At 39.2% G+C, this 25921-nt stretch overlaps 1 protein-coding gene across 1 annotated transcript in view; it reads right to left on the minus strand.

Moving 5' to 3' along the window:
* Window positions 1-23982: 23982 nt before the first annotated feature.
* GPR85 (G protein-coupled receptor 85) overlaps window positions 23983-25921 on the minus strand; it is a 2627-nt gene continuing 688 nt past the window's right edge. Inside the window, exon 2 of the mRNA XM_010131272.1 lies at window positions 23983-25270. Coding sequence (XP_010129574.1) covers window positions 23983-25095 — 1113 coding nt within the window. The 5' untranslated portion in view covers window positions 25096-25270. The remainder of the gene's footprint in view (window positions 25271-25921) is intronic.

Raw genomic sequence — 25921 nt, forward strand, 5'->3', positions numbered from 1 at the left:
AGCTTACTTTTGATATTGAGGCCAAAATATAAAAAATGACTGCTCATTTTAGATACATATTTCATGGGAGCCAAGTCAGATACTGAATATATCAGATTTTTAAACCTGGAAATAATCCTGACTTCAATTGTTGCTGTATCAGTTCAGCCTCCTAGGGTGAAGGAGGAAAGCTGATTTTGTTGTGGATGTTTTTAATGGTGAGACATGAAAGCTATGTCTGGGCTGAGGGCGGATGTCCTCTGCACTGGAACTCAAGGTCCCTCTCCCTCAATCCTTCACCTCGAGGGGTCTGCTTTGCCGCTCAGCAGTTTCCTCCCAGCCTCTGCATCCAGATTTCTATCCCTTTGGCACAGTTAGCCAAGAGTACTTTTCTGAGGCTTAGAACTCACCAATGTTCTTCTAAAGGTGGAGCAAGTTCCATGGATTCCTTTTAGACCAGCCATTGTCTTCTATAAAACCAGTTTAACAGTTAACATGCTTGCTCAGGAAGAAGGCTTAAGCTTTAGGGTCTCTTCAGCCTCAGTGATCCTAGTGCCTTCACTAACCAAAGACAAATGTGGAGGAAACTCCTCACTCTTTTCGCTCTTTATCAATTTCTCAGTCAGCTGGGACTGGATGGAAAGCAACACACTCTTCCCCCCTCAGCCACCTCTGACGGTCGCTGCCAAGATCAGGAATCAGAACCAGGGTCACCCTCACCCCTGCTGCAGTTGTAATATTGTGTTTAGTACTGAACTAAACGCTGTTGACACTGTGTTAAGCTTGGCCTAAACCTACCTAATGGAGTGGGCCCAAGAAGGACACGGACAGTTTGTCTGTCAGTATTGACTGGGTAAGTCTGGAAGGCATGGTTCAAGTTTGAACGCGGTGCATGGGTATGCACAATATTAGCATTGCTGACTTTTTTTTTTTTATCATTAGAAACATAAAAATGTACGTGTTCATAGTTTTACTGCTGTTTAAGGAGCCAGGCATGACTTTGAGGGCTGCACCATTGAGATGAAGTGGAAGTCTCATGTCAGGTGCCCATGCACTTTGTGGGTCTGCACACTAGCACCTTCCCGAGTCACATAGGATGCCTGTGCAAGTTTTGTGGGTCTGGGTTCGGCGGAGAGTTGAACCTAGTTCTATGCCATAACCTAATCCTCCCCAAAAAGCACATCTCTCTGCTTTAATTCCGTGCTCAGCAGGCACTTATTAAAACATCAGGAATCCCAGTTTTTGCCTACTGTCTTTTGTACTGAGTAAAAAGCTGCACTGCCTGTACAGTACTGCTGTAAATTTACAGCTTGCAGAGCTGTTGAAATCCATTGGGATAAAAGGTCCTCTGTAAATGCAGGTATTTTATTAGTACGCAAGGGAAAATATATTGAAGTACTAAGTAAATATCTGCGGGGTGCTAAGCAAAGGTTAACTATCACTGGCAGTCAAACTAGGACAGTGACAAATGGCCTGAAAGAGATACTCTAAGGGCAACAGCAGATGCTTTAAAGTTGGATGAAGCACTAAAAACAGGCACTTGAAACCTTTTGTTTTATAAGGTCTTTCTAACATATGGGAGTGAAGCCTCCAAGAGGGTGATATGCTTATTCCTCCCTCAGAATCCCCATGGCTAAAAAGCATCAAACATTTACTACAAAATAGTTTGTACTAACAGCAGGGGAAGAGGAACTGAAGGCCTAGATGCAAAAGAGAACACTTTAAAGATTTTTGGGATTAAGGGAGCGTTTGCCAGCAGAGGTAAAGCTGAGAACTGGGAGAGTTTTGTAGAGTGTAAATTATAAATTGTCTTTTGTGGTTTTGCCATCTAATGTCTCTATTAAAAAATGTATTTGCTGTAAGTAAATTAGATAAGGAAACAGCATCTAGTATTATGAAAACATTTTCTTGTGGAGACCAAACTTCTCTCACCAGCTAGAATTGCTGTTATATTTAATGAACCAGAAAATAATATATGGCCAGGTTAATATTCTTCAAAAAATTTCTGTAACAGGCCACAGCTAGGGGAAGGGACACTGTATTAGTGACATGTGGCAGGAGGTCAATTGCTGTGCAAAATCATTTCACCAGGTAATATTTAGTACTCAAAACTTCATCTGGCTTGCACTGACTGGAAGACAGCCTGCATGTGAAACGCCCCAGAAAATGCAGGGTTGTTTCCAATGGGTTACTGCATCACAAATGCTATCTTTTGCATTTTTGCCATTTCTAAGCTAACAAACAGTGATGGCTTTGCCCTTTTAGTTATAATAATGTGCTGTGCAAACCTCAACAATGCCCCCCCACTCCCCCCTACAGACTAAGTTATTTTAATGGAGAAATTTAATCCCAATTTTCCTCCATCCTCCTTTTTGCAATCTGGTGCACTTCTAGACTTAGTGCTGCAATGTTACGTTTTCCCTAGGAATGGTGGCTTGACTAGACATGTGAAATATTAAATATCTTAGGACATTTTGTTCTAATGAGATCAGAAAATAATTCTGCTGGTACAAGTGACTAAAGTAGGGTATGATAAACATATGGTTCAGATAAGCACCAAGACTCCACGATGGTTATGTAATCTGACCTCTTGCTTCCTTTGTTCACCTGGCGCTGCACAGCAGTGATAGCAACGAGGGGCCAAGTCAGGGGATCCTTTCCTTAACTTACACTGTCCTTACAAGCTTTTGCTACCACAAAACTCACTCCAACAGGGCCCCAGCATTAACATACTACATTCCTAACCCTCTCTGTAAATAAATACATCAACCCACCAAGCGATTTTGGTAGAGTTGCTGTTTCATCAGCCATTCTGCTGACCTATACCAGGCTGATCTTGCAGCTAAATACAGTCTTTCTTTCCCCAAATGGGATTAAGCAATAGCCTCAAATAAAACAGTTGCTTTAGCCTTTCAGGCTTAATATTCTTCTCACAAATTTCTTTTAAGTGCTGCTATGGGCTTCTCTAAATCTTGATCAATTTTTCAGCACTTACCCAGCAGAAATTGGTCACAGAATTCTTGTGGTAATCACATCTGTACCAAATGTGCCAGTGGGACGGTCTCTTTACTCCTCTTCCACATGGCTTTGTTTAAATCCTCAAGGATTTATTTGGCCCCTTCGGCCACACTTGTGCACTGGGAACTGGTGTCTGGCTGATTACCAGGACAGTAAGTCATCACTGGAATGATTGCTCATTAGTACAGAGCTCTGACCTGTCAGCCTCATTGTTTACTGCTCCCTCAATCCCTGTAAAATTTCTCAATCATGAGGGTTTTTTTTTTTCTTCCAGGTCATTGATTAAAAAAATGAAACCATCTGAGGCCAAGAACAAATCCTTGAAGCCTGCCGTAAAAATTTTTCTATTTGAAGAATACTCAGAGTCTACAGTTTCACATGGTCAGTTACTAAGTTATCAATAGCTTTAATCAGTTATTTTTGTCTCCTCTTTCTTAAGCAGAAAGTTGTACAAGACTAGGTCAAATGATGTATCAAAGTATGTTACATCTCCAATATTGCTTTTAACAATTACGTTTGTAATTTAGTCAGAAGTATTGAAGTATAGGTCAATTAAAACTTTTCTTCATTGGGATTAATCATTCATTAACCCTATCACAAATCCCATCACTGAGACTAATTACTGCCTAGGTTTTTCTAGCTGTTTCTTTATCCATACCAGGCTAAGCAGTTTGTAACTCGAGTAAACCCTTAGAAGCATTCACCCAGCATAAACTCTTTTTGCAGTTGTTCAAGATTATCAGCAATGATTTTGGAGATTTATCAGGTAGGCTATAACCCAGGACACACACCTTTACGAGCTATAATTACTAGGCTGTAATGCCAATTCCTCCATGCTTGCTTTCCTTTCACAGAATCACAGAATCATTTTTGTTGGAAGAGATCTTTAAGATCACCAAGTCCAACCATTAACCCAGCACTGCCAATCCACCACTAACCCACCACTAAGCCAAGTACCTAAGCACCACATCTAGATGCCTTTTAAATACCTCCAGGGAGGTACCCCATCGGAGATGGTGACTCAACCACCTCCCTGGGCAGACTGTTCCAATGTCAGACAACCCTTTCCGCAAACATTTTTTCCCAATGCTCAGCCTAAATCTCCATTGGCACAACTCGAGGCCATTTTCTCTCATCCTATCGCTTGTTACTTGGGAGAACAGACTGACCCCCACCTTGCTACAACCCCCTTGCAGGTAGTTGTAGAGAATAATAAGGTCTCCCCTCAGCCTCTCTTTCTCCAGGCTAAGCAACCCCAGTTCCCTCAGCTGCTCCTCATAAGACTTGTGCTCTAGACCCTTCACCAGCTTTGTTACCTTTCTCTGGACATGCTCCAGCATCTCAATGTCCTTCTTGAAGTGAGGGACCCAAAACTGGATACAGTACTCAGGGTGTGGCCTCACCAGTGCCCAATAGAGGGGAACAATCACTTCCCTCTTCCTGCTGGCCACACTATTTTTGATAGAAGCCAGGATGGTGTTGGTCTTCTTGGCCACCTGGTCACACTGCTGGCTCACACTGCTTACCGTTAACATGTCAAGGGAAACTGGGAGGGTTCTCAATCCTCTTTTACAAAAAGCACACTTCTTCCAAACTAGTTCAGGAGTTACTCTGCAAGCAGAGTGAAAATAGGCTTCTCATTAGCAAATGAAATGAACCCATTCTAAAGTCAAGCACAAAACATATGGTCTGATCCATTGTAAGATTGTCCTCTTTTCTGCTGGGCAGCTTTCCAGTCACTCTTCCCCAAACCTATAGCGATGCATGGGGTTGTTGTGACCCAAGTGCAGGACCCGGCATTTGGCCTTGTAGAACCTCTTATCACTGGCTTCATCCGATCCAGCCTGTCCAGATCCCTCTATAGACCCCCCTACCTTCAAGCAGATCAATGCACACGCCTAATTTGGTGTCATTTGTGAACTTACTCAATCCCCTCATCCAGACCATTGATAAAGATATCAAAGAGGACAGGCCCCAATACTGAGCCCTGGGGAACACCACTGGTGACTGGCCACCAACTAGATTGAACTCTGTTCACCATCACTCTTTGGGCTCGGCCATCCAGCCAGTTTTTTATCCAGTAACGAGTACACTCATCCAAGCCATGAGCAGCCAGTTTCTACAGAGAATGATGTGTGAAACAGTGTCAAAAACTTTACTGAAGTCTAGGTAGACAACACCACAGCCCTTCCCTCATCCATTAAGCAGGTCACCTTGTCATAGACAGAGATCAGGTTAGTCAAGCAGGACCTGCCTTCCATAAACCTGTGCTGACTGGGCCTAATCACCTCTGCTTGTCCTGTACACACCATGTGATGGCACTCAAGAAGCTCTGCTTTATAAGCTTCCCTGGCACCAGGGTCAGACTGACAGCCCTTCTTGTAGATGGGCATCACATCTGCTAACCTCCAGTCCACTGGGACCTCCCCAGTTAGCCAGGACTGCTTATAAATGGTGAGCAGTTCCACCAGCTCCCTCAGTACCCTTGGGTGGATCCCATCCAGCCCCAGAGACTTGTGCAATAAGTGGTGCAATATTTTTGTTTTCATCAGTCTCTGTTTAAACAATGACTCCATTTAAACAGATTATTCCATAGTCTCATCTTGGGGCTTGGGATGAAGGAATTGAAGGTTTGAATTTGCTCAGACTGAAGAGAGATTGAATTATGAGATCTCTAATCATTCCTAGAGCTTTGTTTTAAAAATACCAGACTTCCTTGGGAGAGGATTTTATGACTTGGATCTTGACAGGACAGGAGAGCCTCCCAGGAAAGGAGGTCAGAAGAGTGTTTCTGTGTCCAATTGTCACTTACCAGCTAGCTCTTACTTTGCTCATTTTGCAGGCTTTCTTGGTTGCGCTCTGGGTAGAGCACCTTCTTCCTGTCAATTTGATACACTCTCTAAGGATATGTTGCCGCTCCTCTGTATTAACAAGTATGAAATAGTTGCCTTTTCTTTAGGCATTCCAGTGTTTAAATTATGGTCATCTTGATAGTTGTTTTGGTTCTCTACTTGATAATATTGATGTCAAAGGTAAAGAGTCATTCACTTTGCTGGCAGCGTGCCTCAGTGATAGCCCACATGCTCAAATGCGTATTGATTTCACTAATATCAAAAGACCTATGACAAATAAGGACTTGCTCTTATTGGGTAAATATTCAAATAATTCCTCTTTTTTTTTTTTTTCCTAAATAAAGCCATTCTGTTTCTAAAGAAAAGTTGTAAATTGTTTAAACTGCACTGAGATATTATTAATCTTTCATCTTATGTGTCACTAAAGTGTTGCATGACCATATTTCCTAGTAAAATGAAAGTATAATTTAATAACTATATTTAAAATAGTACTTAATTTTGGTGTGTTGGGGATCTCAAGATTAAATTCAGTGAGGCCAATTCAATCAGATATACTATAGAACTCAGTGAAGATGCCAGCTTGTGGAGAACCTAGTTATTAATCACTCTGAGCCACATTGTGTCCTCTGAGCTAGCTAAATACATACACAGAGCTGATATCCGTGAGGACAAGACCTTCCACTCCTTTAACGATTAGACAATGATAACAATGCTATCAGTGAGAAAACTTAAGACAAATTTGACTACACAAACCTAGAAAGGGACACTTTAAAGGTTTTGTATCCGAAGGCATTTAAACCAGAAAAAATCCTAAAGATCTCAAAATGTGGCTGGATGATATAGATAATAGTACAAACAACATAACTAAAAAACTAAGTCCTGCAGTGATTTCTGATCTTATTTGGAAGGACACTCAGAAATAAGGAGTTTAAACTTTTTTCACTGTATCTGTATAGGAAATATAAAATGGTGTGCATAGTGAGCATGGGAGGTGAAGAGCTCTTCACCTTGGACGGAGAAGAATGCCCATCTAGAGTTTTAAGATTAATTAATTATTACTGAAAGAGTGAAATAAGGGAATTTTGAATGCTGCATAGGAAATTTAGATTTTCTAATAAAATACTGAAGCAAACACCTCAGATACCTCTGATGTATTTCTATTTTAGGACAGGAATGAAGGGACTAGTCTGCTTCATAAGTTATCTTCCAAAAGCAGTTCTAATTCATGCTCCTGAATTGAGATCCTATCTCCTACCTAACCAGGACACGTGCTCCACAAACTGTGCATTCCAACTTTATTCCAACTTTTGTTCTGTAAAGAGGAAAAGGTATTTGAATTCTAGCTTCTGTGTTACAAATTTTACAAACTCAAGTACTGGGGAAATTCACGGTTAGTTTGTTATGGGAAAAGCAGCTTTTAAGAGTCTTTTTGATACATGCATAAGCAGATCAGCGAAGCTGACCCACGCTATCCATTTTGGTTTGAAGTGAAATTCAAACATGCTATTAAACTTGCTCATCTGCACTAAGGATGAAACCTGCTAATTATTATTAGCTCTATTATATACTCCAGTGTTGGCATCAGTATTTCATAACTAGCCTCATAGGGTAAGATGTATAATAATTTCTTTTTCTTCACTACTTGCACAGCAGTCAACTGCCTAAGACTTACATGAATTTAAATAATGTAGTGCCAAGCTAGTTTTCATTCCCCAAGCAATGGAAAGAGGACAGTAGTATTTCTGTGTTATTATTTAGTTGGGATATCCTTTTCTATATATGCATCAGTCCTGCAAACATTTATGTACATAATTAATCGTTTGCAGGTAAACAATTGTTTATGTCACTGAGGCTAAGACTACTAATGCTCTTACTTGACATTTTGACATTTTTAGTACCCCAAATTCAGTTTATGAAATATCTTCAGAATTTCCCATTATTTCTAGAAGCTTACTTTGCTGTACATTTATTAGTAGTAGCATAGGAAAAAAAAGTTATGCAACATTTCTTCTTTCCTTCATGATACATTTTGGCTTCATTCAGTGCCCCCCAAAACCACGAGGAAGTTCTCACTGGCTTAAATAGGTACTAGATCAATCCCTGAGCAAACCACTCAGGAGTTCTGTTGCTATGATCAGACATTCACTTGCCATGGGACAACTGCTTCCCTTTTCTTGCCACTTCTGTTTGTGGCAATACATTCCCCTTAGTCCACTGGTATTCAAATAACCTTTCTTTCAACTACAGTAACACATGTCATTTATTCCCAAGTCATTACTTCTGTTCTTTTCAAACACTGGCAGCTGCTACCCTGATAATACCGAATTGCACTATGAATTCCTCTCAGAAGCAAAAGCCCCAGGCACTGGTACAGTCTGAGGGCTGACTGCCCGGAAAGCTGCTTTGCAGAAAAGGGATCCTGGTGGACCACAAATTGACCACGGGCCAGCAATAAGCCCCTGTGGCAAATAAGGCTGACAATGTCCAGGGCTGCTCTAGGAGGAGCATTGGCAGCAGGTTGAGGAACGTGATCCTTCCCTTCTAGTCAGCACTGGTAAGATATATCTGGAGTGCTGGCTCCAGCACTGGACTCCTAGTACAAAAGACACATGCTGAAGAGAGCCCAATGAAGGGACACAAAGATAATTAAGGGCTTGGATCTCCTGACATATGGGGGAAGCCTGAGAGACCTGGGACTGCTTAAGGAGGGACCTCATCAGTGTCTATAAATGCCTGATTGGGAAAGTAAAGAAGACTGAGCCAAACTCTACTCAGTGGCAGGATGAGAAGCAATGAGAACAACTGAAAACAGGAAATACCACCACTTAAAATTAAGAAAAAACTTCTTTAGGGTGAGGTAGGTCAAACAGTGGAATGGTTGCCCAAACAGCTTGTGGACCCTCCATCCTTGGAAGCACTCAAAACCTGACTGGATGTGGCCCTTAACAACCTCCTCTAGCTGATCCTCCTTTGAGCAGGTGTTTGGACTAGATGATCTCCAGAGGTCCCTTCCAACCTCAGCTTTTCCATCATTCACTTTAATAGAAAAATACTGGGCATAGAAGGTAACGGAATGTGGTTCTTAGATCCTTGAATCCAGTTCTGTGCACATCTATTGCTTATTATATCTGCTCTCAGAAATAACAGCAATGATGAGTTGTTATTGGTTATAGGTGGTATTTGCAAGATTAGGTCCTTCATAAATTGCAGAAATTCACTGGTAACAAGCCCATGCTTTCAATTAAGGGCTGTGGATTGTTCTTTAACAGAGCTTAGTACAGGACTGCATTCTATATACACTTCACTGGTTAGACAGGTTTGATGGAAGGAGGGAATCAATAATTTAAGTTCTTTTAAAAATATGCATAAGTACATCACAGAGAATATAAAAACTTCAGGGGAAAGGTGATATTATTATTTAATGCCTTGTTGATGAGGTTTATTTTGGTAAGCTCTTGACAGCACAAGGTAACATATCATCTTTGCGTTGACACAAACACTATCAAAATGTGAAAGAATGCATAGCAGAAAAAGATCTGTGTCTAAAATAGATTTTTGAGAGCACAATTTTCCCCCTTCCCAATAGCTTGTTTATTTTTCTTTGTTAGAATGCTGCCAACACCTTTAAGCAAAATTAAAGAGCATTTTTGTTATTGTATATAATTCTTTCCAGGTCTGTTTAAAATCCTCACTTTCTTTCTACCTTCCATTCAATGCTGAAAAATACTTGTTGGTATTTGTAGTGGGGATGAATATATTTCCATTGCCTTTGCAGTACAGCTGTTTTCATTACTCACTGCACTGTAAGCACTGTGTTATTCATTTTTACATTGGAGACCAAAGCCTTTTTCTATTTTCTCCTTTGTGTCCTTTGGTGTGCAATGAGACTGATTCAGAAAGCTCCAGAGGGCAGTGTTGTGCTGAAAGCTTTAGTTCTCTGGGCTCTGCCTGGATACTTTTTGGGCTCCAGGAGGCTAAATGTTATTTACTTACATGCAGACTTGCTTAAATGGCTTAAGTCTTAATTCCACAATGGCCTTGGAAATACACATATTATGACTGGGGTCCTTGCAACAAAGAAATTACCTATGCTTGTGCACATAATATGATTTACAAGGTTTTTCAAATGCTGAGTTAGATGAAATCAATTTTAAAAAAAATTTAAATCTCAGTCATCTTAAATAATGCTGTGCCAGATTCACCAAGCAGGCTCAATGAGTTGGAATATTAATTTCCCTGCTTGTGTCACATGGGGGAAAAGAAGGAAAGAAATCATCCTCACGAGGGTGCAAGGCAATGCTGTTCCTCTTCTCCCTCAGGAGTTCTGTGAAGAAGCAGCAATTTTCAGTTCCAATTAATGCCTTGCAGGAGCACACAGAGAGCGGCTGCAGGGGAAGCATCAAATCACACACCTCCTTCAAGTATGACCTCCCACACCTTCCCTCTGCCTTGTCCTGGACTTGATGGGGTATGCACTAGAATTGCTAACTGGCCTGGAAAAAATAGGATCACCAGGTCAAATTGCCACTGACCCCCAAGCTCCTGGAGAACTTTCTGGCTGGATTTATCTCATTTTCTAAGCACATTTCATATTTTCCCCTATTCCAAAGACAACTTGGCTGCGTCTAAACTGACCTCTCAATGCACAGAATGGCTACTAATGAATAGTTACATTCTAGCAGCCTTCCAGACCATGATACTCTCCCACCCAGACCCACCCATGGGCACTTATCTCCTCATGCATTTCTACTGCTCCTTGCACCAAGATCCCTGTGTCTCCTGTAGTCTGTCCACATCACCCCTGTTCCCCAAGCATCCACACTGCTCCCAGGCACACTGCCTCCTGACACTATAATTTCTGTCATCTGTATGTCCTCCTCTTTCACCCTGAAATTCTACGTCCATATCCTTTCTCCTGCTGCCATTCCTCCCTCTGCCTGCCTTGCAGTGCCCATGGTTTATTCTTTCCTTGGTCCTCAGAGACAACTCTCACTGATCTGCCCTCCTACCATGAGACACTTGGAAGCAAGCACAGGGGCATCAAAACAGAGCTATCTTAGGACATAAATTATTATTTGCTGAATTTTTGTTGAATGGGGACAAATACCATTGAGTTGTTGCAGTTGCTGCCCTCCAAGAATGGACACATGTTGAAATGAACACAATGTTTCAAGGCTGTAGCAAATGGAAAAGAAGGGAAAAACCTGATAAAGAGTGGGGCAGTATTTGTATAGGGGAAGCAGTGATAGGACGATTGCCATAGAAATACCTATATCCCTCATAACAAAACATTACAAGTCTGCATGTACATTCTTCATGTGAGTGCTGGCAGAAGTCTCCGTGCCCTATGGAACTAGTAAATTCCATATGGATTTTGGGGATCTACTAGAAGACAGGGCCACTTTCACCTACACTGGTGACATCGGTGTCCCATGGGTATCCACAAGAGCCTCACTGACAGACTGTTCAGAAGTCTCCATAAGTGAAGCAGGTTTTCAACATGCTCATGAGACTATGAGAAATACATCACTCTTTAAACACTCATACAGCAGAGGGAGGCTTTGCTATTAGCTCTCTTGATAAACATATCCTTAGATTCGTGACTTGAAGAAGCGATGCACTCCATACTGAGAAAAGGGAGTGGAAAAGAAAATATTGCCATCTGTTTGTGTAGAAGTTTAAATTCATGCACCAGCAATCCTGCACAGTCAAAGAAGAATGAGTCTTCCATTTTCATTACATTCAGTCTTGAGAGTGAGACAGTATTCTCACAGAGAGACCTGAAGAAAGACTGAAAGGGTGTTCACCACCAAGCCTTGGGCTCTGATTTAGGTGCCTACATTGAAAGCCTCCAGAATTCAGAGAAATTCTCTCCAAACCTATCAATCAAACCACCAATCTGTTTATTGAAACTCCACTGACAGTCAAGGGAACCTAGGTTGCTCATACAGATCCCCAAGGGATACATCTAGCCTCCACGCTGCTAGTATTCCCACAGGGTCATTACATATCACCCGGGTTTTGCAGGTTTGGATTCTAACATTGAATTGGTATGATCAGGTTTTGAATGTGTTAAAACAACACTACTAAAATCCACCTAACTGATGACGCATTGCTGCTTGACAGAAGGAAGGGGTTTTTTAAAAAAAAAATCAGGTATCAATACTTGTTTCTGTTTATAAGATTTTGTGGTAACCCAGATATGGAATTGCCCAGACAACTGTGACTTAATCATGTATAACTGCCAGCTTGCATTTTTGCAAGCACATCTATCCTGACAAAGGTTTTTAATATTTAAAATCATTCATATTATCTATTCAGCCCTCAGAAAACTCATTGTGATGAATTCAGTATCTCTGTTTCAGGCACTTCAACTGCTGACACCTTTCTTTGGGCTACAGAGAGACTTTATTAATTGCACTAAAAATCCTATGCAAACATTTAAAAATATTATTTAGTACTCAGTAAAATACTTTTTATTTGAGTATGTTACCATCTATCAATGTTGTCACAAGTCTCTAGATCTCTGAAGTGTTTTTTTCACTCTGCTTTTAAAACACATTTTTATTCTAAGAGCCTCTGTTTATGCAAATTTATCAGTCATGTCTACTCAGGAATGCTTATATCATATCTGAGGTCAGGAATTCAGCTGTATTTAAATTATATGCCAGATGGATGGGCAATGCATACATTTCAGTTCTTTGACAACTTAATGAACATATCTCTTGGCAAGATGAGGTTAGCTGAACATCCCAAATCATCTGTCACAGTTGTCTCCAAACTTCTGGGCTGCAGTCTACTGTCAGCAATGAAAGCTGACCACCACACTGTCTCATCAACCTTTAACTGAAAAAGCTCTTAACAATTATTTGCTTGCCTAGGGCAGCGGCAGGCACCTTACCATGGCCTTGTCAATTACAGGGGGTGAATCTTGATTTATAAGGAGTTTTAGTAATCTAGAAACATTGCATAGTTAAGTCTCTCATCTTTCAAGTAAGTTGTATTATTAACCATTTTATTCAGCTGGCAAACTATGCAAAAAAAGTTTTCAACCCACATTTTCAAACCGACCACTGATCTGGTTATCTTATTTTTGGAAGACTATCTGGAAATACTGTTGGCCCTAATCTTCAAGAGTGGTCAGGAAATAGAACTTTTCTTCACAGAATACTTTAAGTTTCTCAGGAAGTCTGAGAAATGGAAGTTGAAATTTCCTGCAAAAGGCCAAGACTTGGCAAAACAAGTTAAATAGAACATTTTTGACCATCTCAACACCTACCACATTAACAATCTATACTTATGGGTGCTGCATTCCGTTGGAAATTGATTCACTAGTGTCTTAAACTGACAACCCTTGAATTGCTTAAAATTAGTGGATAGCTGAAAAGTTGGCCTATACGAATCACCCAAGGTCACCCATGCAATGATGTTAGTGGCAAAGCTGCCATGAGAACCAGGAAGTTACTGGCTTTCATTGTAATGGTCACTTCACCAGACCAAGATACCACCATTGTGGGAGATAACGATAATAAAACACTGCAGTGCTCTCAAACTGCACAAAAATTGCACTTTCACTGTTTTGAAAAGCTATCATTCAGTTTGAAAGTTATCAAAATTGCTGGGCCGACATACTCGAAGTACGGAGTGTCATGAAAGACATGTATTTTTTTCTTAGTAGAGTAACATTACAAAAAGAGCAAGAAAAAGAATAGAAGAATATGGAAGTAGAACACAAAATCCTGTTAAAATATTAAAATTGAAAGAATGGTAAATAATGGATACTATTCAGTCTCTCTTCAAACTCCTCCTGAACTCAGATGTAGCACTGACTACAGGCCACTGAGAGCACTGAGACCACAGTTGCCCAGATCTCACTAATGTTAGAACCCCTTGGCATTGCTTCCTTTTGCCGTGGGTTAGCACAGTGTCCTTGATAAACAGAACCTCTAATAGACAACAGCAACATGTCTCTGTCTGGGCAACCCTCACTGTTGGCTCTTGCCAATCTCCTGCAAGACAGCTGCTCATCATTTACTTGTCCCTTCTCTTCCCTGATTGATGGAATTCCCCTGTCTTGTTATTGTCATCCTTTCCATCTTTTCCAGAGTCCTCCATCTCCTAGAATCATAAATCCACATCTCCCTACTTTACTCCAAAAACATTAATCCAAATTTGGTCTTTCTGTCAGCCTTACCTTCAGCTATCTGCACCTCTCACCACCCTTTGCAATATCTAGTCCTGTCCCTCAACCACACCTTTGCTGGCTTAATCACCTTCTTCTGTCCTCTTCCTCCTCCCATAATAATGTAGGCATTATGCTATCTCTTCCCTAATTTAGAAAAAAAAGGGGGGGAAGGGGATCTGTATCCCACTTATTTTGGCAACTATTCTGCCATCTTATTCCACCTCTCCTTTTTAAGCTCACTGACTGCAATCATCACTCGGAATCAATCTCCCTGGCTTTCACCAACTGTTTTCACTGAATCTTACTTTCAACATGACCTCTAATGACCTCTTTCTACCTAATGCTGTGAATCAGTAGCTATTTTCTCTTCCTCTCTCAGCTTTGATGCTGCTTCATTCCGCTGTTCTTGGCCTACCATCTTTCTTTCTTTATCAAGAGGTTCCCATCTGCTCATGTTGACAGGCTATCACTGACAATTATCACTGACAATTAGATTTTCAGGAAACTGCCTTCGTACTTTCTTCCAAGCTGTTCTTCTTTTCTGAGAACCCATCCCCTTGTTATTTTTCAATTCTTTTAAAACTCTCCTTTTCAATCATCTCTCTCACTCTCAAAAAAAAAAAAAAAATCCTGAATACGCTGGGATCTCCTTCCCTATCATGGTTACCAACACTGTCTCATAATTTCCTTGGAATCCCACGTCTGTACCCATCTTGTGTTATCCTTTAATTGTTTGCTTTTAGACAGAGGCTGCTTTTTCCACAGAAACCCAATACAAAGGGGTACTTGTCTATAAAGAGGCTATTAAGCAACATGGTTTTATAAACACAAATATTGAGAGGAATTTAGATTTGATTGCTCTAAGAGCATAATATGAAGAACTTGACATAAAGTTAAAAGAACTAAGAAGCTCAAGAATGTGAACTGGGCCTTAAAAACTCATTTTTCAGACACACTGGCCATACAAGAGAGTAATTAATATATACACCAGTGGTAAGGCATACATCCATTGTCTTTAGAAATCAAGGTTTATACAGAGAATCCTTCTTTCACTGAAAGCAACAGGCATTTTATTACTAATTTCAATATGTTTAAGGCTTTTCCATCTGAGTCTTATCATACTCACTTTTTCAATATTTGCAAAGCAGTCAAGTAGAATATATATACAAAAATAACATCTCATAGTTGTATTCAGTGATTAGAAATTACCTTGACAGCTTGGTTTCTAATTCTGTGCTAAGTCTGACAATACCCAGGTTCCAAAGGCAATGTTTCATGGATCATATACATGACTTGAGAAAACATCGCTTGGTTTGGTTTGGTTTTTTTTTTTTTGTGGTACCTAGTTTTACACAGTCTTTTCTGAACTTTAAATGAGTAAATTATTTAGCAGCATTTGTCCTTAGATGGCACAACTTAGACGTCAATACCATCCAAAGCATCCACATTTGCCAAACCTGTCTTGCATAAAATGGAATGCGGATATTTGCATAAGGAAAATGTCAAAGCAGGATATTAACCCCTTCGGAGGGTTCATATAATCAAATATTGCAATAATTGTTATTGTACCGGCATTTCTTCAACTGATGCCAAAGGATCATTTTATTGCCACTGATACTTTGTTTACCAGTTAGACTAGTGGTCTTCCTGGCTGGGAGGGCGCAGTCGGGTTTTCTGTGATACTGCCCTGAAGTTAGTATGCTAAGCAGCAAATTTAACATGAAATTTTAACACAAAGGATACAAAACTGAATTGTTTTCTTTAATATCCAATATCCAATAGAGAAGGATACAACAAATCTCAGCTTTTGTGACAATGTGCCTCTTAAAGGAAGGCCATCTATATAGAGGAGTCTCCAAAAACAATGGTGTCTGTCTCTCTGGAAGGAGACTGACTAGGGCAGACAATTAGAGCCCCTTGTGTGTGTATATGCTAATTACGCTGAAATACAGGAAAAAACTGTGAAGGGCTTCCACACCTATCTCCATCCTTACAAAATTCCTCACACCAAGACTGGGCTGAAAAGGATTTGCTCAGCCCATTCATTCCCTTTACATGCACTTCTTTCCAGCTACCAAGAACAGAAAGCACTCACAGAGAACACTGAAAGAAAAACAAGTGTCAAAAATATGACTGTGACCAAATAATCCATCTGGAGTAAACCCTTAGGTTGCTGAATTTAGGGAATATTACTGCCACACAAGGTGCTTGATGCAGGTACCAGCCTATAAAGCGTACTGCTTCCAGTGTGCTCCTACGCGAAGAAGTGGAGATAAGGACTCAGATGCAGCACTACACCCCACCTTCCTTCAGGTGCCCTTACCACCACTTAGGAACTTACAAGGACATTTACAAACGAGTTCAAAAACATTGATTACCACTGTTAACATAGGAAGCTATTACTAAATGCCCCTCACATTCCCTGCATCTGATTTTATACTCAGCTGTTGTACTCTAGTGTGATTCTCCATGCCTTTCATGAAGGCTTCACCTGTCCCTACTTGGTATCAACTACACTACATTATTTTGGAGAGTCTGAGAAAAGTCTCTCTCTATACATGTGCACACACTCCCTCTTGAAACCAATCAACTAGCCAAGTAAAAAACTTCAACTCTTATATAAAATATCAAGATCTGATGGGTTTTATTGTGACAAGTTTCCACAAAAGAGAGGGAAAGTTTTCCTTGAGTAGGGATTGTAGAAACCATGCCAAAGTTACAACTATCATGTATCCAATGGTACACCACTTTCTCTTTTTCTTTTTCACATTATGCCCATCTTACTATAGCTATGACTAAGTTAATCAAAATCCTACAGAACTGTACTCATTTGTGTGTGTGTTTCCTTTCCATTGACATGATCATCTTTACAAAAGGAGTATTTCTCCTTTGTGTTACATGTTTTACGATGTAATTTAAAGTTGTGGTTACTGAGGTCCCCTATTCTAGCAGTCTCATCACTATCAATTCTATTGCCCAGTCATTACCACAAATTATTATACAGGAGCTAAATATACATTTCCAGTCTTCATGATGTCCAAACAGTCCTGCGGTCAGAGAAATCAAATGTTCTCTGCGGTATGCCCTAATAATCTGCACTTAGCATTCTGGATCAAACAGGAGACATTTCCTTCACAGGGAATGCAGGAAACACGTAACTGCAGAGTGCCTTAATTTCAGAAATAGGATCCGTGTGTCTGTAACACAGGAAATGCTTATGGAAATGAGCAAGCATGTACACTAACATATATCTCCATGATCAATGCAAAGCTACAAATATGGTTTACTATTAGTAAATATAGTAAATACGTGTTTTAAACAATATACAAACTTGATTAAGCATAAAATTAAAAGCTCAAGTGGTAATTGGTGGGAGGGAATGGAGTAGCTGAGATGGCAAGCATTTTATACCAAAAAAATCCCCAAACCCAAATCAATAACAAAACAGATCCTGATCACTTCTGAGGGGCCAAGAGGGCATGAAATATCAACCAGCTCACAAAAATGTTCACCTCTGGGCCTCTGCTTCTTCTGTTAACTTCTGTTAACTGTTTTGAGAAGGCAAGCACATACCACCTGTCTGTAGCCTGCAAATGATGTCTAGCTATTTCTTAACTCTGCTCACTGCTCGACTTCACCCGTTAGTACTCTGAGTATGCACAACCAAAGTCCTACTTAAACTCAACATGAAATGGTCACAGGCCTGTGGTGGACCAGTTCCATGGGAGGTGGTTTCACTATGGGACAATAGCAGGATTTTAACTGGCTCCTAAACAGGGGTGAAAACTTTTTTGTGTCCTCCAGCCTGCTGCCTACAGTAGTTATCAGCTACCTGTGCCACCCTCTTAAACTATCTCAAGGACCTGATCTGCCAAGATCATTATAGTGCAAAGCTTTTATTTTTAGCAATTTTTTTAATTTGCATGAGGATGTTAGCATGCCTGAGCTTGATGGTTATAGAATGAAAATAAAAAGGCTCAGGAAATGTAGTAGTTAATGGTGGCCTAAGAATTATGCCTATTCCGCATATAAACACAGTAGGCAAGCTGATAGATTATAACCGTATGGAAAATGCAATGTACATATGATAACCTTCTTCATTGCAAAGATGACAGATTCTGACTATTCTTTCTCTCCCTTCCAACATACTTGTTTATCAGAGTTTGCTTTTGCATTTCTAGAACTGAACTTAAACATTCCATGGAAATAAGAGAAAGACTGAACTGGAAGCATGTGATTGGTTTTTGTTTTTTTGCGTTTTTACATTTTTCAGTCATAAACTTCCTGGGTTTATTTAAAATGTCACTATGACAATGTCACATATAGGTAGCATAACAATTGAAATTCAAATTAATTATTTCATACTTGGGATCTGCAATTCCATATTACAGCATAACTTGTCTTAGCCAGCCAATGAAAGGATGAAAAAACACACACATCTTTAACCAGACGGCTCTTTAAACAAAGGTGAAGTAGACTTCTTGTGAATTAGCACAGGGATAATTTTGAAATCTCTGGAGACAGTAATTTGCTTAATATTTGGAGTTGTTTTGTTGTTGCTAATCAGTTTGCTGAAGATTGTATCAGATGAATTCTGGTTTTATCTCTCTTGTGCTTATTAAACACAAAGCATAGTGCAAAAATTGTGATGCAAAGAATAAGTCACTGGGATGCATCAGCCAAGTCCCTGTCTAAAGACATTGTTCTTCAAATGCATCAAGTACATAAAATCACCAAGTACTAAAATTATCAATAATTGATTTGTTATCTAAATTTTATGTGGTCAGCTGGAATTATTTTATTTCAAATGTCTGAAGATTGTTGTTACTTATTTCCTTTTTAGACTATTAAAAAAAATCTAACTTCCTCACTGTGGCACTTCTTTGATCATCAGATACTTTTGTAATTACAAAGTCCAGCCAAACAAAAAACACCCCTAAAAATTGTCACTATTTATAATGAACAGTCTTTAAAATTCACCCTTCTTTTTCTGTGCTGGCTAATTAAAGACTATATCCATTTCAACAGACACCTACATCATATTTTTTTCCTAAATATAAAGCATGAGCTATTTTCAGGCCACTCAAGGAAAGTCACGGTGTGTAACATCATACTCTTTGATTTGTTGCTGGCACATGCATAGCAAAATGTCATCTTGTCCTGTCGTTAATGGTCATGGCCAGAGAATGCTTATGATCATTACTGATTTAGATCACTGATTTCTTCACACTCAAAATCACTTCAGAAAACAAAGACAGAGGACATAATACTGAATTTGAGTTTTGAAGAATGGTATCTCAGACTGAGCCTTCTCTTTTCTCTGAAAAGTCAATCAGATTAGTAGTGTGCACTTACACACCTGTCAATGAATATAAACTAGAAGGAAGTTGTCTATGTGGTATGCAGAACTGTACAGTCAACTCTCAGTTGTCTGTGGGTGTGTAACCCAGGTTGCAGATTAGCAGTGCTATGCTAAAACAAAGCAGAAAAAAAAAGGAAAAACACCCACCATTTTTCTTTGAATTTCTGATCTCACTTTTTACTTCAGTCCTTGATAAATGTAAAAACCACAGAAAATTCTTATCTAATGCGCATATGCTTTGTTATGACCTATGTTTTAGCTTTATATGGGTTAGTCTACTCCATCTCTATTCTCAACAATTGAGAGCTGGCTGTGTAACTATGAAAAAGCCCAGCAACCCACAGTTTTATTCGACATTTGCTAAACACTAATTGTTTGTCAAAATACCTCTCTAATTCACACAAAAATCATCAGAGTTCCCTTTTACATTATTTTTTAAACCCATGAGTAATAACAGCTTGCTGCAATACTGGACTGCTATTAATATAAGTAAAATGTTCACACTGAAAGGCAAAGCAAAGACAAGTGAATAAACCCAATGTGCTTAAACGGAGATTGATACAGTGGACTCCTCCGCCTCCAAGGCCTAGAGACTGATGGAAAGCCATTTTATAATAAGATTTTGTAGCTGTACCAAAAACCTTGCGTTAATTGGCTAACCGCACATTTTATTCATTTAAAGGGTCATTAGCTCCGAACCGGCTTTAAAAAACTCATATGCTCTTGGGCAATGCAACACTGCTAACAGTGGTTTCTTTATGAAGGAGTTGAGAGAGGGGAAGTTGTTTCCCGCTGCCCCCTCCTCACTCTCATTTTTCTCTGCATAACCTAAATAGCATCTACTTCATGAGCAAAGCCAAAAGACAAAGATACACAGTGCACCAGCCAAGCGTCGTGGAAGGACGACTCCATGAACTACAAAAGGCAGCTGGAAGAAACTGGCGGTCTCTCGCTGTCTTCAGGATCTGACAAATCTCTGGAAGCTGCCTCAGGAGCTGATCTACTGGGGCTGAGGGATGGCTGAGACAGTTCTTAAGGAGCAAAGGAAATGTAAGATTCAGTATATGAAACACTTGATCTTGAAGAAGTATTGATGGAGAGGCTGCCAAAGGGCCAGTGGTGCAACAGAGCACAAGAAAGCAACAGGAGCAGATAGCCCCAGAAGAGATTCTCCAGGGAATCCCTTCTTTTTTTTTTTTTCCGGCTATCAGGAAAATTAAAACTACTAACTTCACATTGCTCATGAGCATTAAAGATCAATGCAGATATAAAATAGTATGGTATTCTTTGCTATTCTGAAAGAAGTAACCTTCCAGCTCTATATTCTATCTTTGGCCACAACTTAACTCCAGTACTAAAACGAAAGCAAAAGGCTTTTCATACTGTGACACAACAGTGTACTGAATGGGAATAAACCTTCTTGCTCCTTTTAATTCATACCCTAATAGACCAGGTCTGATATGCTGACTAGGATCAAAATGACACCGATGACGTAAACCGCAAGCTCTGCTTTAATTCATGTATACATATCATTCTTGTAGGAATCTCTCTAAACTATTTGATGACCTGTGCCAGTGAGTTCCAATTTTGCATAAAGCAGTACTTCATATGTTGCCTTTTAATTTCACTGAACATCCCCTTGTTCTTTCAACATGGGATAAAATTAAAGGAAATACTTCTGTCGCTAGACTCCTTACTGGAACAATTACAAAAACCACTTAAAAAAAAAGCACCTCTCCTCTGTCAGGTAGTAATAGAGTTGCGTATTTTTCAGCTAGCCAAAGGAATTATATTCACATCAAAAGAAAAACATTTAGCAATATATTTGCTTTCAGACTTGTTTACTGTTTATTATTTAAATTTACATCAGTTACTGCTTGCAAAACTTCCAGGGAAATAATTTTAAATTGTTTTTATTTTTTTTTTCCCACTGCATAGTAAATACAGCCTTCTTAGTATTTCAGAAGCATAGTACTATAGAAATGTTAGGGCCTGCTTCTGCTCCAAATGAAGTTAATGGGAAAACACCAACCGACTTTATTAGGAGTTAGGCCAGGCCCCAGACTTGCAGCTTTTGGAATTTCATAGCTGAAAATTTTCTGGCTAATCTTCAGAACCGACTACTTCTACAACTATAACACTATTTACAACTTATTTATATGTACTTCTTTATTACAATATGTAATATCAATGTTCCTTGTAAAGGTTACTATTTTATAGAAATTAGACTGAAGTTATTGCCAATCAACCTTTTAATAAACTTAAGTGGGATAACTTTCAGAATTCTTCTCAACATACGATTCCGTTTTTACTCACTCTTGCTGTCTTTGACAATTGCTTAGCTACCTTAATTTCAAAGCCTTTTTCAGCGTCATAAAAAAGTCCTTTTGGTAGAAGTTTATTGGTCCCATTTCAAATGACGTTCTGAAACATTCTTGTACTGATGAGGACTCATTATTTTAGCAATTTTTCTGTTTCAACACAGTATATAAAGCCATGCCTCTCAACCAATCAACCTCAGTATAAAAGTGTAAGCGAGGTCAAATAGATTGCTCACCAAATCTTTGATCAAGTTGTCTGATCACATATAGACACAACTCTCTGAATTGTTGCATATGTTGTATAATGTTATCATACAAATTTAAGCATTTCCATTATTGACTGCTGCTTGTGTATGTATATATTAACTTGCTGGTCATAAAACTACAACAAAGGACAAGATATACCAATACTGAATTAAGACCTCTAGTCTTGTCTCTCCAAAAATTAAGGAAAATCCGTGTTCTTTATGATTGACCAACTCAATGATGTTGCGCTTCAAATATACACATTTCCAAAATTAAACTAAGTTAATGTCAAATACTGTGTTGTAACTTTAAATATAACTGACATATAAGAACAGAGAGATGGGTAATTATGATGAACTACACAATAGTGAGACTGTAGATAATATCATTTATCAATCTTGTGGTCCCCATCATTCATGCATTTACAATTTGGGAATACAGTGACTGCAAAGGATAATAATTCATAATGGCTACATTCTCAGTACTTCATGCTAGCTTACTAGACAAAATAAAAAAAGGTTAATTGTATAACTGGAAAAATGTAAAATTTTATTCCAAGAAAATTAACAAGCTACACAGGAAATTTTGGCAAATGCAACTTTATATTGAAATCCACACATCTGTATCTTAAAGAAGGAAAGACTCACAGACGCTAATGTATTTCTAAAATACTAAGAAATCATATTATATGCTTTCACAAGTTAAAACTTAAATAATTTAAAACAACCAATACACCAAAAATGTGCAGAAAATATAAACAAGACTGTGCCTTCAGTAGAATAAATGCTTCACAAATTGTGCAAGATATCATACTAAGGCTGCGGTCTCCCCATGACAGCTGTCTTAAAATATAAACATACATCAACTGCCTGTGTTTCTCAGAACAAACTAGAAAGGGCGGCACACCTAGAAAAAAATCATATCATCTCAGTGATGTGCATACTGATTTTGGGAACTGTTGGAGTAAAAAGGAAAAAAGAGGACTAAGTGATCTTACATGCACTCCCAAATGACTGACCAGAGTTATTGATTCAATTTTCCTTGCTTATTTGCTTCAATGCTAAACAAAATGGAAGATACTAGATAACCCTTTAAGGCAACATGTGTTTATTCTGTATAATTATAATTGTTCAGTTATGACTGGATATTATCATTAACGTTGCCTAACAGACTGATATCTAGCTTTTTAAAAAATATAAATAAGAGTCTATTAAACTTTATACCAAATCAGCAAAAAACACAGAATACAGTTAAATGTCAGTAATTTCACTTTTAAGGAAAATGGTATTTAGAAAGAGTAATATATTTGGAAAAAAAAAAAAAGTAAAATCTAAATCTGAACAAAAATACTGCTTTGGAACGCTCCCCAAAACTTACTCACAAGGCAAACAGATTTGTAAGTGTGATAATCCAATAATGCATGGCACATCTTTGATCAGTTACAGTACTCAAGTCCCCAGTTTTCAGTCTTTGCAAAACAATAATTGTATGAAATGTTTTAAAGATCTTCAGATGTCTAAAATTAGTTTTATCCACACATTAACCCCATATCAACTTAATTTATTAAGATGTCCAATGCTAATCTTTTTGATGGTCTTATTGTATGTAGTGATATACACAGCATTTAGCACTGATACTTAGCACCTGCTACTTTCATAATCTAGATTTCAATCACATAAAGGAATTCAGGGCAGTAGTTCAGTCCTTTGTTCTTAATTACAAACCTTCAGCAGTGGTCAGCAGGAACACGTTTAGGTGAAAATAGGATTAGAGGTGAGCTATTGCAAAGACTGCAGAATGTTGCCCAAATCCTTACAGCTGCTGACATCCCAGCAGGAACACGTTTAGGTTAAAATAGGATTAGAGGTGAGCTATTGCAAAGACTGCAGAATGTTGCCCAAATCCTTACAGCTGCTGACATCCCATTCTTGATTTTCTCCTCAAGACATGGCTACAGGCCACAATTGCTTAGCAGAGAATGGTAGTGTTTCACAAGGCTAAAGATTTACAGATGCTCCCTCATATAACACAGTAAGGTTCCCTTGGTAACCTGGATTTTCTGCAGTAAAGAAGGGTTGTGCTGAAACAGCGCCTCAGCTCCCTGTTGGAGAAAATGCAGACAAAAGGATTGATTCCAGCTTGGGCAAAACTCATCCAGACAGCGGCCGTTAGAAATCCCCCTGGTACTACAGGCCCTCTTGCAAAAACTCTCCAGTAACAGGCTACCAAGTAGGGACCCCACAAGGTCAGAAAGAGGAATGTCATGATGTAGAACATTCTGCTGATTCTCTTCTCCATTTTGAACTCATCTAAAACCAGTAGCCTTCTCCTGCCTGTGGTGTTCGCGTTTTGCCTGATTCCCAACAAGGTTGGAGGCGTGGGACCCCTTCCAAATCCAGCCAGCCAATTAGCAGCTGCTTGACCACTCGCTCCAGGACCATGGAAAGTCCAGTTCTGGCTCACTGCTGCAACAAACTGGACTGGCTTCATTTTCCTGCGATCGTGAACAAAAAATATCAGCTTGAGGTAGACAAGCTGTGTGGCTAGGAGGATAAGGGCAAGAAGAAGCATAAATCCCAAGGAATCATTAGCCCTGAAGGAACGATGCTGGAAAGTGCATTGGTCTTCCTCCCTAATGAACGAGTAGGTGCCCACGTCTAAAACTGGGGGGAAAGCCATGGCTACAGAGAGAGTCCACACCATACAGATAACGGCCAAACAAGTCCAGAAGGTCAGCCTTTTCGTATAAAAACGGTGGTGGGCAATAGCTAAGTATCTGGTGACGCTTATGCAGAATAACATGAAAGCAGTGTGAAAGCAAGACAAAACCCCCAAAAAGGCAATCACTTTGCAAGTAAGAGTCCCATATGTCCAAGTAGAGCCATTTTTTACAGAGGTGAAAACAAATGGGAAACAAATTGCAGATCTGAGGATATCTGAGCAGCAAAGATCCAACAGGAAGTAGTAAGGAGCTCTATGCAAGGTCTTATCTTTGACTAGCAAAATGGAGATCAGAAGGTTACCCACCACACTGACTCCTATTATGAAACCCAGTGAAGTCAGTTTCAGAAAAGCTGTTAAAGGAGAGAGATTTTGCAAAATGTTGTCAGCTGCATGGCTGTAGTTCGCCATAGATGGATGGATGATATGTATATTGCCTCAGTCAAGTCTCATGATCTATATATAAGAACAAGGAAAAAATAGATCCATACATCTTACTGAAAATGTAATCCACAAACAGAACTGATCTTGTGTCTAGTCATACAGTACATCCTCTTCTTTCTGATTTGTCATGCCATCAAAATATCTGAAAAAAAATCGAGCTATCAGTTCTTAAGTTAACAAGGAATGATGTCAGAAAGTGCTAACAAAGATGTTAATTTATGGGGAACCAAATGAAGTTGTAAATTTGAGTACTATTGTTTGTTTTTAAAAATAATGAGGCTTTTTTTTTAATATACTTACTGTTTAGCATGATTAATTATTGGCATTTCACAGATTTGGCTTGTAACAGTTTCAGAACTGACCGGTGCCCCTTATATTCTGTAGCATATATAATTTTACAGTTAAAGCCTCAGAGATTTTATGAATCGAAAGATTCCCAGTTTGCAAGCCCAAGAGTTAATCACTGACATCTTTTTTAAAAATCCCCAAGGACTGCTGATATTTTGACATTACCTACATTTATTTTATGGCTACAGTATTTGTCAGTTTTAGAGGCAGCTGCTGTGTTGATACGGATCACACCCAAAGAAACCCTGTAGAATTTATGTTTTTTAACCCAAGTCACCAAAGCACATTAATCACACTGTGTTAGTTCATGCACATTGTAAGAGAAACAATATTCATTATCCCCCTCCCTTCCTCCTATAAACCATAATTTTATCATTTAGGCTTTCAAACAAACAGGTATGCCAGACAGTCGATAGCACTATGCTTTAGGGTCTCTCTCTCCCCC

This window comes from Buceros rhinoceros, unplaced genomic scaffold (genome assembly GCF_000710305.1).
Source record: "Buceros rhinoceros silvestris isolate BGI_N320 unplaced genomic scaffold, ASM71030v1 scaffold1300, whole genome shotgun sequence".
Lineage (NCBI taxonomy): Eukaryota > Metazoa > Chordata > Aves > Bucerotiformes > Bucerotidae > Buceros > Buceros rhinoceros.